A 15,948-nucleotide genomic window follows, 5' to 3' on the forward strand; every position below is an offset into this window, starting at 1 on the left:
TTAGTGTCCGTTAGGTTAGATGGGATTGTGGGGATAGGGTGGGGGACCGGGCCGGTAGGGTGCTCTTTCAGAGGGATTGTGCAGACTCGATGGGCTGAATGGTCTCCTTCTGCACTGTAGGGATTCTATATTGTAACAGATCCCAATTTTGCCAACACCTGACATGCTTGGAGAAACGTAGGCCCTCGTTCTAGCCTCACCATCTGAGGGCAGTTCGAGCATCAGTCACTGGATGGCGATCTGGAGGAACATCTCCATTACCCCATGATGCAGAGGCCCAACCTGACCACCCCGTCGGGATCAGTTTCCACGGCACAGACTGTTGAACCTGGGACACTTCACTCCGCAGCGCACAAGATATGTTTCACAAATTGTGCTTTCTGTATCTTCATTTATTATGAGAGATTATTCACGTTTCTGTGCAAGCATCAGTTAAGTAGGATGAATAACCTCCCCTTTCTGTTCTTGTTTTTGTGTGTGTGCCATATTTAAGGAATTGTCGGTTGAAGGTACAGTCGTGACACTGATTTCTTATCTGCTCCATTCTAGAAACGACCTTTTGTTGGGAGGCTGGTCCCTGTCAGAATGCCAGCAAACAGCGAGGAAACCACTGTCCAGACTTTGTAATTGTAAGTAGTCAGAGTAAGTGGCGACGGGGTTATTATCAAAGCGGGCCATTCATTTTCATTAGTGCGATTGTAAACTGTTGTAAATATTTGACAAGCTGGTACATTGATGATCTGTGGAGAGCTCCTCTCTGGGTGAGGTCTGGTTTTCCTTCATATATGAAGCATGAACACAGTGTTACTGAGTGCATTTAAATACTTTCCCAAAATGTGGTATTCATCAAATCAAACAGAGGCATCTAAAAGCTCCGTGTGGTGTGAAATCCTGGAGACAGGTTTTCCTGTGATTGGAGTCCCACTGAATTGGAAACAATTTTCTGGGGGAAATGTGTGTGTTGGGTTGCTGACGTTGCCCATATTATTGAATAGAGTTCAAAACCGTTCTGACAATGGGAGCAGGTTAGACACAGGTTCAGATAGTGAGAGATTGCAGAATCCTCAAACGATGGGCATGATTCAGCGAACAAAGGTGAAGTCTGGTTTTGGGTGGGTTTGGCAGGGAGTTTCCCGACGTTGGCGAGATCACGGCCCGTAAGTACGACACTTAGTGCCAGAAAGGAGGCCACACGAGATTCTCGCCATCACTGGCTGTCTCACCGTCTGATTTGCCCAGACCTCAGCCTCTTGCTGCCAACGAGGGGGAGCTGCTTTGAATCGCTCCCTCACCACTCACTCCCAGTCAACACACAAGCACGGCAGCGCGCTGACCTGCTCCTCGCTTTGGGGATTCCAACCTCAGAAAGCTACCCACCGCTGTGGATGAGGGGCGGCAGATCCTGTTCTCCCGAGGGGGCTGGAGGGCCAGCCGCAGGGTCACCAATACACGCCTGGGAGGCAGTGATAGCGGCTGTCAGCGTGACCGGGGAACAGGTGTCGAATGTTGGAAGGGGACCAATGACCTCCATCGAGCTGCAAGGGTAAGTTACCACCTCTCTCCAAGCATCAGTTCCTCCTGCCACCCCTCAAATTCACCCCCCACCCTGCCACCCAACAGACCACTTCAGAGGAGAGCTCCACAAGGAGACCACCATCGAGGTGTCACAGCTGTCACCCCCGCCTTCCACCAGCGCAGAGACACACACCTCAGTGGGTGACATTAATGGACGGGCTTCTGGGGCACAATCTGGTGAGCACCACACAGTTGCTGATGCACGCCGGGAGGAGGCAGGAACATCGAAGGGAGACGGCAGTCGGAGCTCTGCTGGAACCCAGCTGGATCCCAGTCAGATGCTGGGTCTCTGGACAAGGTGCTCCCAGAGCTGATGCAGTTGATAGGGCACAGCCGTGACAGTCAGGAGGCGATGTCGGCAACATTCCAGCGACTGCAAGGCCGATTGGAGAATCCCAAAGCCTTCAGGCACAGGAAATTGTGGCGGCCACATGTGGCACCAAGGCCAACACTGTGAGGGTGGTGACCGTGTCTTCAGTGATGGTGTCCAAGGCAAGGCTCAGTCTGTGACGCTCATGGCTGAGGGCCTTGACATCATGTCCCAGTCACTGAGGGACATGTCCCGGACACAGGTGGACATTGCTGAGACACTGCAGAGCACTGCCCATTCACTGAGGGACGTGTCCCAGACACAGGTGGACATTGCTGATGCATTCCAGAGCATGGCCCAGTCACTGAGGACCATGGCTGAGGGCGTCAACACTATGGTGCAGATAATGGGGAGCCTCCAGATGACTCAGAGGCCTCTGGAGCTCACTCCAGTGCCCCTCTGTTAATTGGTGTCCTACGGGCACCGTCAGGGAGTAGGAAGCGCTGGACGCCAACCCCGGGGTTGCCACCAAGGAGACCACAGTGGCCTCCCATTTCTTTTGAATACTCCCCACTCCTGACACTGGCACGTCTCGAGGGCATCGGGCGGAACACGGCGACTCCAGTGACACCCGTAAGCCAGCCGGGGCCTGTGGCTCCAGGCTCTCCACAGGACGTCTGCCAGGGCTCTCAAAGGCCACAGGCTGCCTCCACCTCTGATGTTCATCCTGGCAACACATCCAGACGCAGCAGCAGACGACGAAAGACCAAGAAGAGTGAGGAGCACTGAGTGGAGACTGGTGAGGTCACTATCTGTAGCCAGGGGGAATGGAAATCTGACACAGCAAAGTGATCTCTATTAAACCCGACCTCATTGAAGTTTTTTTCCAGGAGACCTATACAAGATTTGTTGATGCTGCGTTTAGGAACCAAAGTGGGCCATTTGGTCCCCTGAGTCTGCCCCATCATTAAACAAGCCAATGGATGATCTTTTACCTCACCTCCACCTTTCCCTATACCCATATCCCGTGATGTCCTTCGTACGCAAAAATCGATCAACCTCTTTCCTGAATACACTGAATGAAGGAGCTCTCGGGCCAGAGTTTTCCAAAGATTCACAACCCTTGGAGTGAAGACATTTTCTCCCCATCTCAGTTCAAAATGGCTGACCCCTTATTCTGAAAGACGACCCCGTGTTCTCGATTGCCCAGCCACGGGCAACATTTTCTCAACGTCTGCCTTGTCCACCCCCTTTAAGAATGTGATGTCTTCCAATTGGATCCCCTCTCAGTCTTCTAAATCCGAGGAAAATTGTATTTATTTGTGGGGTGCCGGCATTGTTGGCAAGGTCAGTGTCGCCCCCCCCAGCCCCAATTACCCTTAATTGCCTCAAGGAACCTGAGCAAAACTGGAGTCGGTGGGAATCAAGGGGGGGAATTCTCCACTGCTCCGAGTTCTACCTCGCACAAAGGACGATGATTCTGGTTTTTGGAGGTCAATCATCTTAATCCCAGGATATCAGGGCAGGAGTTCCGTTGGGGAAAGTTTTTGGCCCAACCATTGTCAGCCGTTACATCAATGACCTTCCAACGGGGCAGAAAGCAAATCCCAAAAGCTAAAGAACAGAGAGTTCTGGAAACTAGAGGATGAAAAGAGGAGTCCCGAGAAGACTGAAGTCAAAGGGACAAAGAAGTGGCATCTGAACAAGGTACTGTTCACTGAAGTTACAAAAAAGGGGCAGAGAGAGGTTCCCAGTTAATTACAGAGTTGAGAGGTGCAGACCTGGAGAGGTTGGCTAATGAGAAGCCAGACATCTGAAGCAATCCTAAGTTTGGTGACTTTAGTACAGACTCTGAAGCAGTAGTGCTCTGTTGATGTGGTCAGGTAATTACATGGAAGCTTGAATGCACGTGGAATCCTGGGTAGAGGAATACTGAAAGGAGAATTTGAAATCCTGGATGTGAATCCTTGGTGAAGGCGTCCAAGAGAAAGCATTGTTTGTGGAAAAGTTCTAAGGTGTGCTTTTACCGAGAGTGGAGTTTGGAAACACTCGAGTGGAAGTCAGAGTTCCAGTTGCCTCACAGTGTGACAAACATCTGGGGGATTTGATGAGAAATCCGCAGAGGTTCTTCAGCATGGCATCTGTCACTTGGTTTCAGAGCGTGGTGTGTCTGACCACAGTTACAGGGACTGTTTACTGATTGAGAACATTAGTGTCGAAGAAATGTTGTAACTTGTAGGCTTTTGTGTATTCGTGAAGGTGCAGTGGGAGTGAAGGAGTATTATAGTTATTTGTTCCTTGTTGAATAAATTATTCTTTTGTTAAAAGTTAAGTGGCAGTCCTGCGACTCTTCATCCATGTCTCTAAACAAAAAAAAAATAAAAGTTACAGTCTGTGGAGCCAGGGTTCCACTTTGGGCCATTCCAGTAGTAACATCAGCTGGGATTGTAACAGATGAAATACTCTCCACTTGCCTGGATGAGTGCAGCCCCAACGACATTCAAGAAGCTCAACATCATCCAGGACAAAGCAACCCGCACGAGCGGCACCTCAGCCGCCATCTTCAGCATTTACTCCTCCCACCAGCGGTGCTGCGTGTGTACCATCTACAAAATACATTATAGCAACTTGCCAAGCGTCCTTCGACAGCACCTGCAAAACCGTGACCTCTACCACCTCGAAAGACAAGGCAGCAGACGCATGGGGAACACCACCACCTACCTACCTGCAAGTTTCCCTCCCGAATCACCCACCATCCTGCCTCTGATAAAGAGGCCTGCCTTTGCATTTGATAAAGTTTCCCATGGCAGGTTGATGGAAAAAGTGAAGTCGTATGGGGTTCAGGATGTACTAGCTAGATGGATAAAGAACTGGCTGGGAAACAGGAGACAGAGAGTAGTGGTGGAAGGGAGTGTCTCAAAATGGAGAAAGGTGACTAGTGGTGTTCCACAGGGATCCGTGCTCGGACCACTGTTGTTTGTGATATACATAAATGATCTGGACGAAGGTATAGGTGGTCTGATTAGCAAGTTTGCAGATGATACTAAGATTGGTGGAGTTGCAGATAGCGAGGAGGACTGTCAGAGAATACAGCAGAATATAGATAGATTGGAGAGTTGGGCAGAGAAATGGCAGATGGAGTTCAATCCAGGCAAATGCGAGGTGATACATTTTGGAAGATCTAATTCAAGAGCGGACTATACGGTCAATGGAAGAGTCCTGGGGAAAATTGATGTACAGAGAGATCTGGGAGTTCAAGTCCATTGTACCCTGAAGGTGGCAACGCAGGTCGATAGAGTGGTCAAGAAGGCATACAGCATGCTTGCCTTCATTGGACGGGGTATTGAGTACAAGAGTCGGCAGGTCATGTTACAGTTGTATAGGACTTTGGTTAGGCCACATTTGGAATACTGCGTGCAGTTCTGGTCGCCACATTACCAGAAGGATGTGGATGCTTTAGAGAGGGTGCAGAGGAGGTTCACCAGGATGTTGCCTGGTATGGAGGTTGCTAACTATGAAGAAAGGTTGAGTAGATTAGGATTGTTTTCGTTGGAAAGACGGAGGTTGAGGGGGGACCTGATTGAGGTCTACAAAATTATGGGAGGTATTGGACAGGGTGGATAGCAACAAGCTTTTCCAAGAGTGGGGTTGTCAATTACAAGGGGTCACGATTTCAAGGTGAGAGGGGGAAAGTTTAAGGGAGATGTGCGTGGAAAGTTTTTTTACGCAGGGGGTGGTGGGTGCCTGGAACGCTTTGCCAGCGGAGGTGGTAGAGGTGGGCACGATAGCATCATTCAAGATGCATCCAGACAGATATATGAACGGGCAGGGAACAGAGGGAAGTGGATCCTTGGAAAATAGAAGACAGGTTTAGATAAAGGATCTGGATCGGTGCAGGCTGGGAGGGCCGAAGGGCCTGTTCCTGTGCTGTAATTTTCTTTGTTCTTGCCTCGGAAATAAATCGGTGTTCCTTCACTGTCGCTGGGTTAAAATACTGGGACTCCCGCCCTAACAGCACCGGGGGTGTACCTACACCAGCCATTCAAAAGGATCGCTCACCACCCACCGTCTCGAGGGCAATTAGGGATGGGCAATAAATGCTGGTCTAGCCAGTGACACCCAGAGCACATGAACGAATAAAAAAAGGGCTTTGATTTTGAAGTTATTTGGAAATTTATTCTTTTAATTATATTAAAATTATTGTTGAAAGTTGCTATTGAGTATAGTTTATTTTAAGTAAATGCTGGTTAATTGTACTCCATGTTTGTGATCAATTAACATGGAATCCCGACGAAGCGATGTGAGGGGAAATCACAAGTTGTGTGATAAAGGATGTTCTGATTTGATGCCAGCATCACCTTAACGTATAAAAATTAGCACATTGAAAGGTGTCAAGTGTTGACAATGAAGACTGCCTCCTTAATCACCATCCCACATGGCAATCCCTTCCTGTGTTACATTTTGATCTTGGAATTGCATCAGTTTAAGAAGTTGCAACGTGTCCTCTGAAAATTGAACTCATTCCTCTGCGCTCAGTATTAGGGGAGAGATTCAGTGCATTCGCGAGTGTGACTGACCCTGGATAACAGGAGCTGCTGGAATTGGCAGGCGCTAATCACAAAAACAAAGGTTTTGAATAATCCAGTTCCTTTAACCGTGTATTTTTTTTTAGAATTAAAAAGGCAAATTAAGATTGGAGGATTGGGCAGAGACAGTATGCGTTAGTGTAGAAGGAAAATAAAGATTTTCACAGTAACCTCATTGCAGTGTTAATGCAAGCTGACTTATGCCTTTATTATGCCTTATTATTGAGAAAGACATACATTTTTCCAGCGCCTTTCATTAACACGAGAGGCTCCCAAAGCACTTTATAGCCAGTGAAGCATTTCTTGAAGTGTAGTCACCCGCTGTTGTAATGTCGGGGACACAGCAGTAATTGGGTACAATCAGATCCCACAAACAGCACTGTGATATTGACCAGATAACCTGATTTATTTGTGTAGGTTGAGGGACTCCAAGAGGCATCCTTGGATCTTTGTTGACTTGTGTCCTGGGAACTTATATCTGTGCCTTGTGTGCGATGTAACGCCCAAGAAACAGAGTCTCGTTTTGGGCACATATAGCGGGGCGGCAACTTACCTCTTCGGGAGTCCTCGAGCCCATCCTCACCCCACCTCGTAAGGGCAGGGCACCCCCTGGCACCGTGGCACTATCAGCCTGGCATCCTGACCGTGCCCCTGCCAGCCTGGCAGTGCCACACAGGAATCCTGGCAGTGTCGAGGTGTCCGGGTGGCAGCGGGAGTGCCAGGGTACCACCCTGTCCAGAACCCAACCACCCAGGAGCTTCCGACGGCCTGCGAGAGACCCCCCCCCCCCCCCCCCGGTGCTGTTACACCTGGTCCACGTTTGTGTGGACCAGTGCTAATTGCGAGGTCTCCCAGACTTGGGCATTCATTCCCAGACCGAGGGAGAATTGGGTGGCGATATATTTAAATGAACCTACTGCCTCACTTAAATATGTAAATCTGGACCTCGCCCTCGCTGGGCGGCTCGTTAGATCTCGCAAAGCGTTCCCAGCATCGTAATTCTCCCACGAGGCCTCTCGCGAGATTGAATGTCCTCGTCGCGTCACCGAGTTGGGTTCTACGGAGCCGTTCTATCGCGCCATTTTAATGTATCACCTGACAGCCCAACATCACCTCAGCATTGCACGAAAACATCAGACCAGATTACACGTTTATGTTTCAGAAGCGGGCCTAGAACTCTCAACCTTCTGACTTGGAGGGCTGCCACTGATCCAACATTAGTTGGAAAGGTTCTGCTTATCACAATGCAGGATTAGCACATGGGGACTTGTTATCATGCCACTCCTTAACTGTGTGGGTGCTGGAGGTAGGAGGAGCTTTATCTTTCCTACAGACACATGGGCGAAATTCTCCGGTATCGGCGCGATGTCCGCCGACCGGCGCCAAAAACGGCGCAAATCAGTCGGGCATCGCGCCGCCCCAAAGGTGCGGAATCCTCCGCATCTTGGGAGGCCGTGCCCCAACCTTGAGGGGCTAGGCACACGCCGGACTAATTTCCGCCCCGCCAGCTGGCGCGGAAATGACATTGCCGGCGGCGCATGCACGGGAGCGTTAGCGGCCGCTCACGGCATCCCCGCGCATGCGCTGTGGAGGGAGTCTCTTCCGTCTCCGCCATGGTGGAGGCCGTGACGAAGGCGGAAGGGAAAGAGTGCCCCCACGGCACAGGCCCGCCCGCGGATCGGTGGGCCCCGATCGCGGGCCAGGCCACCGTGGGGGCACCCCCCGGGGCCAGATCGCCCCGAGCCCCCCCCCCCCAGGATCCCGGAGCCCGCCCGCGCCGCCTTGTCCCGCCGGTAAGAGAGGTGGTTTAATCCACGCCGGCGGGACAGGCATCCTAGCAGCGGGACTTCGGCCCATCCGGGCCGGGGAATCTCCGGTGCCGGAAAATTCGGCAATCGGTGGGGGCGGGATTCACGCCAGCCCCCGGCGATTCTCCGACCCGGCGGGGGGTCGGAGAATCTCGCCCATGGAGCTTGTTCATCTCTCAGAATAATAAAAGACAAATAGCTCGCTCAGCCTATCAAATCAATGCAGACACTTCTCTCCTTAAAGCAACACTACCCTTGCATGCTCTCCAATACCTTTTAAAATTCAGCTTTTTCGAGGAGCGATCTAACCCTTATCCACTGAATTCCTTCTAAGGGCGCGTTCTCAAATTGAGAAGGAACACGTGGCCCACTTTCATCATTGATCGGATCACTCGTCTAATATCTCTTCAACTGCCTGTGTTCAGTGAGATCAGGGACATGTGTGCCTTTGTCTTGAAAAGTTGACACCACGATGGAAACCGGTGTTCCCGCTGCCTGCTGCCGGGCTATAACCTCTTGCTAGAACAGCTGGTACAGTGTGGATCCCTATCATCATTAATTGATGCGGACCTGGTAGACATCTTGGGTTGCCACTTGCTAACACTTTCAGGAAATGTGGAAAAGTGTGAGATTATGCACGTTGAGGGAGGAATGGAGACATATTTTCGAAATGGGGACATGCTTAGGAATTCAGAAGCACACAGGGACGTGGGAGTCATCGTTCACGATTCTCTTAAGGTTAACGTGCAGGTTCCGTCAGCAGTTAGGAAGGCAAATGCAATGTTAGCATTCATGTCGAGAGGGCAAGAATACAAGAGCAGGGATGTACTTCTGAGGCTGTATAAGGCTCTGGTCAGACCCCATTTGGAGTATTGTGAGCAGTTTTGAGCCCCGTATCTAAGGAAGGATGTGCTGGCCTTGGAAAGGGTCCAGAGGAGAGTCACAAGAGTAATCCCTGGAGTGAAGAACTTGTCGTATGAGGAACATTTGAGGACTCTGGGTCTGTACTCATTGGAGTTTAGAAGGATGAGAGGGGATCTTATTGAAACTTACAGGATACTGCGAGGCCTGGATAAAGGGAAGTGGAGGGGATGTCTCCACTTGTAGGAAAAACTAGAACCAGAGTACACCATCTCAGACTAAAGGGACGATTCTTTAAAACAGAGATGAGGAGGACTTTCTTCAGCCAGAGGGTGGTGAATCTGTGGAACTCTTTGCCGCAGAAGGCTGTGGAGGCCAAATCACAGAGTGTCTTTAAGACAGAGATAAATAGGTTCTTGATGAATAAGGGGATCAGGGGTTATGGGGAGAAGGCAGGAGAATGGGAATGAGAAACTATCAGCCATGATTGAATGGCGGAGCAGACTCGATGGGCCGAGTGGCCTAATTCTGCTCCTGTGTCTTATGGTCTTATGGAAACATCATTATCCAGGATATTCTGCTTTGCAGTGTGTTGGACAGTCTATTGTCTTTTTATCAAACATGAGACGTTACCCGGGGTACAATAAAATGACAATAAATGAGGAATAATCAATTACTTTGCTTTTATGTATCATTCTCATTTTCCGATGATTGTTTTCTTCCTGTTTTCTCACTAATTCCCTTCAGCGTGCTGTATTCGGAGAGATTTCATGCACTGTGCCTGTTACTTTGTGCGGCAGTAGATTCAGAATTCAGGCAGGCCTCTGCTTTTAGTCTGTCCGACTGCTCTCCAAAACCCTGCCATTCTCCTGAGCATGATTTCATGAACGAATAGTCCCCTCCAAGCCGCTGGCCATCTTGAACTGGAAATATACCGGCCGTTCCTTCGTTGTCACTGACCAAATTTCTGGAATCCCTTCCTAACAGCACTGTGGGTGTACCTACACCACACGGACTGCAGCGGGTCAAGGTGGCAGCTCACCACCACCTTCTCAAGGGGCAATGAGGGAAGGGCAATAAACGTCAGCCTAGCCAGTGACACGCGTGAAAGAATTGAAAAAGAAGCTAAATGCTAAAAAAATTGATGAGGTTATTACTCTTTGGAGGTTTTTTATTCAGTTTCTGGTATTAATAGAGCAATGTTGGTAAGGAAAATCAGAGACTGTGTAGAGCTGGGTCACAATTCCGTGTTGACGGCAATGTGCAGCCTGCTGGTGACCACAATGCGGAGCGTGGGTCAATGATGCCAACCTCAATTATACCAATCAACAGGGGACTCAACATGACACCGATAAAACAATTACAATCAGAATAAATTTTGGCTGCACTGCCATGCGGGTCAGTTTCTTCAATCTTGCTTACAACAGGGAAGCAAGAACAATCCCGCCCTGTCCTGGATCCCTGCAACTTGTCAGTGTGGCAGCATTTCAGATTGTAGGTGACCCAAACATCGGATAACAGCAGTAACGGAGGTTCGATTGTGTCTGTGCCTTCCCCCTTCAGTCCAGGATTGAGGGTCACTCCAAAGTCTGTATTGATTCTCTCAATCCTTTCCCACTTTACCATCCTCCTCCTGTGGTGTGCAGGGAGCTGCACATCAACTAGATTCCAGGGGCGTCATTCTCCGCCGGCGGGAGTCTCCGTTTTGCCGGCGCCCGGGGGTTTCCCGACGGAGGGGGCTGCCCCACAATGGGAAACCCCATTGACCGGCCGGTGTTACGGAGACTCCCGCCGGCCGGTCGGGGCAGAAATGTGGCGGGGCGGGTAGGAGAATTTTGCCCCTGTAGAGAAAAAGGAGAACTGTATGGGTCTGTGTGCAGGAAAGTGTGAAAGTGCGAGGGAGCAATGGCAGTGAGGGGAGAGAGACCGAGAGAGAAAGACCGAGAGGCTCTGAGCAGCAAATAGCATTGTTCCCGTCAGCCTGGAAACAGTTGGACAGTATTTAACTATTGCACAACCAGCTGAACCCAGTAGATTTACATTGGCCCAGAATTTGTGATGAGAAAATTGGTGAAGCTATCAGTGCTGACCGTTTAACAGAGAGAATCTAATGGCAGCTTCTACAGTGCGCGCACGCACGGTTAAACATGGAAAGTGATGTCAAAGAGAGTGTACTGTCACCACTAGCACTGACATTGAAAACAATGCAATGATGTGAACTTGCATCACCTCATGTATTTGCCCACTCGATGTGACTGAAATAATTAGGACAAGTGCATTCAGGAGTAACTGAATTTTTAACGGCACGGTGGATGATAATTACCCCTGAACAACCTCTCTGGCCGTGAAATCTAATTTCACAAGTGTCGAGACCCACCCTCAGAAGAATATTGCCATTACGAATTTTGAGAAAATGTTGAATTGCTTTTTCTATCTCTGTCTTTTATATTTCCCCCTCAAACCCAATCATCTTTATTTTGCTTTCTGCAAATTATTTAAATCTAATCTATATTTCCCGCTTTATCCCTCCTGGTTTGGAGTCTCTATGTCTCAACATCAATAACAATTTATATTTAAATAGAGTCCTTAACATAGTGAATGTCCCATGGGGCTTCACAGGAGGTTTATCAAAAGACATTGACAACGTCACACAGGCAATGTCAGGGCAGATGACCGAAGTATTGGTCGGAGAGGTAGATTATTAGGAGTGTCTTCAAGGAAGAAAGCGAGGGAAAGAATTTGGGGCCTTGAGAGCTGAAAGCGTAGCCACCAATCATGGAGTGACTAAAACCGGGGAGACTGCAAAGGCCAGAGTTAAGATATCTCGGAGGGTTGTGGGGTTGGGGGATGACAGAAATAGAGAGGGGTGAGGCCATGGAGGAATTTAAAAAAGTTTTTAAATTGAGGCTCTGCTTAACTAGGATCCAGTGTGGGCCAACCAGCAGAGGCAGCGAGGGGTGAGGATACTTCAGTCTGATTAGTGCCGGAAACAATCTGCCGGGTTACGTGGAGAAGGTGAGAGAATGGGACCAGCCGAGTCGCTCGTTTGGAGAGACGATGCAGACACGATGGACCGAATGGCCTCATTCTGCGGCGTTACAATTCTGTGGCTCTGTGATAGAACAAAGAACAAAGAAAATTGCAGCCCAGGAACAGGCCCTTCGGCCCTCCCAGCCTGCGCCGATCCAGATCCTTTATCTAAACCTGTCACCTATTTTCCAAGGATCTACTTCCCTCAGTTCCCCGCCCGTTCATATATCTGTCTAGATGCATCTTAAATGATGCTATCGTGCCCGTCTCTACCACCTCCGCTGGCAAAGCGTTCCAGGCACCCACCACCCTCTGCGTAAAAATCTTTCCACGCACATCTCCCTTAAACTTTCCCCCTCTCACCTTGAAATCGTGACCCCTTGTAATTGACACCCCCGCTCATGGAAAAAGCTTGTTGCTATCCACCCTGTCCATACCTCTCATAATTTTGTAGACCTCAATCAGGTCCCCCCTCAACCTCCGTCTTTCCAACGAAAACAATCTTAATCTACTCAACCTTTCTTCATAGTTAGCAACCTCCATACCAGGCAACATTCTGGTGAACCTCCTCTGCACCCTCTCTAAAGCATCCACATCCTTCTGGTAATGTGGCGACCAGAACTGCACGCAGTATTCCAAATGTGACCTAACCAAAGTCCTATACAACTGTAACATGACCTGCCGACTCTTGTACTCAATACCCCGTCCGATGAAGGCAAGCATGCTGTATGCCTTCTTGACCACTCTATCGACCTGCATTGCCACCTTCAGGGTACAATGGACCTGAACTCCCAGATTTCTCTGTACATCAATTTTCCCCAGGACTCTTCCATTGACCGTATAGTCCGCTCTTGAATTAGATCTTCCAAAATGTATCACCTCGCATTTGCCTGGATTGAACTCCATCTGCCATTTCTCTGCCCAACTCTCCAATCTAATTATATTTTGCTGTATTCTCTGACAGTCCCCCTCGCTATCTGCAACTCCACCAATCTTAGTATCATCTGCAAACTTGCTAATCAGACCACCTATACCTTCGTCCAGATCATTTATGTATATCACAAACAACAGTGGTCCGAGCACGGATCCCTCTGGAACACCACTAGTCACCTTTCTCCATTTTGAGAAACTCCCTTCCACCACTACTCTGTGTCTCCTGTTGCCCAGCCAGTTCTTTATCCATCTAGCTAGTACACCCTGAACCCCATACGACTTCACTTTATCCATCAACCTGCCATGGGAAACTTTATGAAACGCCTTACTGAAGTCCATGTATATGACATCTACAGCCCTTCCCTCATCAATTAACTTTGTCACTTCCTCAAAGAATTCTATTAAGTTTGTAAGACATGACCTCGCCTGCACAAAACCATGCTGCCTATCACTGATAAGTCTATTTTCTTCCAAATGTGAATAGATCCTATCCCTCAGTATCTTCTCCAACAGTTTGCCTACCACTGACGTCAAGCTCACAGGTTTATAATTCCCTGGATTATCCCTGCTACCCTTCTTAAACAAAGGGACAACATTAGCAATTCTCCAGTCCTCCGGGACCTCACCCGTGCTCAACGATGCTGCAAGGATGGATTGAAGATGCATTGCGCCATGCTCACTGGCGCTAGAGATCCCATGTTCAGGTCAGCACACTGCAAAGGATGCCGGATTGGAGGATTATCCTCCACCGATGGGCCTGGGAAATGTTTCTGGGCACCTCCCAGCGTGGACAGCGCCAAATGTTCTTCCGCCGCGGAGGACAAAATCCGAGCTAGTATTTTAAAACATGCCCACTGTGAGGTCCCTCACTCACCATAAATAGCACCGTTGGAAGGAAACGGTGAATCAAATCTGTCTCGTCCTGAAATTATAATGAGTTTCTGGTTTCAATCTTTGAAAATGAAAAGCCCCTTCAGCATGGGTTTAAATTTGATCAGCGGGTGCCTGTCAGTGACAGATAACTGAGCTTTGCTGTCACTCCCCAGCTCTGTGTGACAGTCTGAGCACACGTACCACAAACACACTGAGCTCTTCAGGCAGACCCATCCACTATTTATCAACGGTTCAATAACAACCGGAATGACAGCTTCCTTAACACAATGCTGTTTAAACCAGTGGTAGATAGATTTTAAAAAATCAAATCAAATTGCTGGCAAATTGGGAATCCTGGATTGCCCCCCTCCTACAGGATTTTGGAGACGTGACTTCACTGATGTGACTGAGTGATTCTGGGAGTGTCGGCTGCGGCTCAGTTTGTTGCATTCGCTCGTAGAGTCAGACGGCTGCGGTTACGTCACGTCACGCTCCAGAGATTTGAGTGCAACCCAGGCTGACGTGCTGCTTAGTTCTAAGGGAGTGCTGCACAGTTGCAGGATCCCACTGTCGGTTGAGACATGAATCTGAGACCGAGGTTTTCCCTCCCTGTTTGCCACTGGGATTTCCCGGAGCCGTTGAGAGCGAATGGGGTTTTGGCTGGAAAGCCGGATTTTCTGACCTTGCTCGCAATGGGTCTCCCCATGGCCGAGGCGGGAGAATCCCGCCCTGCGGCTCTGTCTGCTCTCTCACTTAGAGGTAAAAGATTCCATTGCACTATTTTGAAGAGGGAATTAGGAAAACAAAGGGAACTTTAAGGGATTTATCTTTGTGTTGGTAAACAGCAGAGATAAGGGGCGGGATTCGCCGTTTTAGCGGCAGAGTGTTGACGCCGTGGTAAACGCCGGAGCGTATTGCGACGGCGTCATCTGGCCACTAGGAGCAGCGATCCCCCAACCCACAGAGGGCCAGCACGGCACTGGAGCACTTCACACAGCTCCAGCTGCTGAGACGGCCCCCGCAGCCAGACCGCCGAGGTCCAGCCGGGTCGGACCACACGCGAGCGACGCCGGTGGGACTCGGCCGAACTCGGCGGGCATTCGGCCCGTCGTGCGCGGAGAATCTCCGGGGGGGGGGGGGGGGCGCGTTGAGCAGCCCCCGACCGGCGTCGCGGCGATCACGCCGGCGCCATTACCCGCCGTCGGAGCGGCGTTGCGTGGTTCGTGCCCCCCCCCCCCCGGCCGATTCTCCGACCCGGCGCGGGATCAGAGAATCCCGCCCAAGGTATCGTTTTAAGAGGGTTTAATTTAATGTTTATGTACCTGCAAGGGTGAATCCTCGTTAGATTCATGCTGAAGGCGAAACCTTCATGGAGGCAGCAGAGTGAAAGCATAAATGTGGCCGGGATTCTCCGCCCACGCCTGCCCAGCGGCCGGAAATTCCCGCCCGAGGTCAATGGATCCATTAACATGGTCCGAATCCCGCCCGTGGCGATCTTGCGTCGGGCGGGGCGGAATAAGCTAGTCATGTGACCTTTGAAAGCAGAATTTGAAATCACTCGTGTGGAAGCCGGAGTTCATTGAGACACGGTGGCTCAGGGGATAAGAATCATCCGGGGGGATTCTGAGGAGAAATCCACAGCAATTCACTTGGGTTCAGAGAGGAGTGTGTCTGGCCACAGTCATCCTGTGTGCTTAAAGGGACTTTGTGTCAATGAGATCATTGTAGATTACGATGTACTTTGAGATCTGTCGTAATCCTTAAGGTGGAGGGGGGGAGTAAAGGCGTATTGCATCATAATCCAATTTTTTCATGTTTAATACAAATTTTGTTCCTTGTTGTTGAAACTAATTAGCAGTCCTATGACTCTGTTCCTCCAAGTTTTATAAAAAAACAAAAGTTATGGGCTTTTGATCCGGAGTTTCATTCTGGAATCTTCCCATCAGTTCACAGAATCACAGAAAAATACATT

The 15,948-nt window shown here is 49.7% G+C and overlaps 1 protein-coding gene across 5 annotated transcripts in view; it reads left to right on the forward strand.

Annotated features, from left to right (window-relative positions):
• Positions 1-15,948, forward strand: part of frmd4a (FERM domain containing 4A) — a 796,670-nt gene that overhangs the window by 34,132 nt on the left and 746,590 nt on the right. For all 5 annotated transcript variants that reach the window (XM_072470969.1, XM_072470973.1, XM_072470968.1 and 2 more), the window contains one exon: positions 550-629. Coding sequence is in view for 3 of the 5 variants with exons in the window: in XM_072470968.1 (XP_072327069.1) it covers positions 550-629 (80 nt within the window). In the remaining 2 variants the exon portion in view is untranslated. The remainder of the gene's footprint in view (positions 1-549; positions 630-15,948) is intronic.

Source organism: Scyliorhinus torazame, chromosome 13 (assembly GCF_047496885.1).
Source record: "Scyliorhinus torazame isolate Kashiwa2021f chromosome 13, sScyTor2.1, whole genome shotgun sequence".
Classification (NCBI taxonomy): Eukaryota; Metazoa; Chordata; class Chondrichthyes; order Carcharhiniformes; family Scyliorhinidae; genus Scyliorhinus; species Scyliorhinus torazame.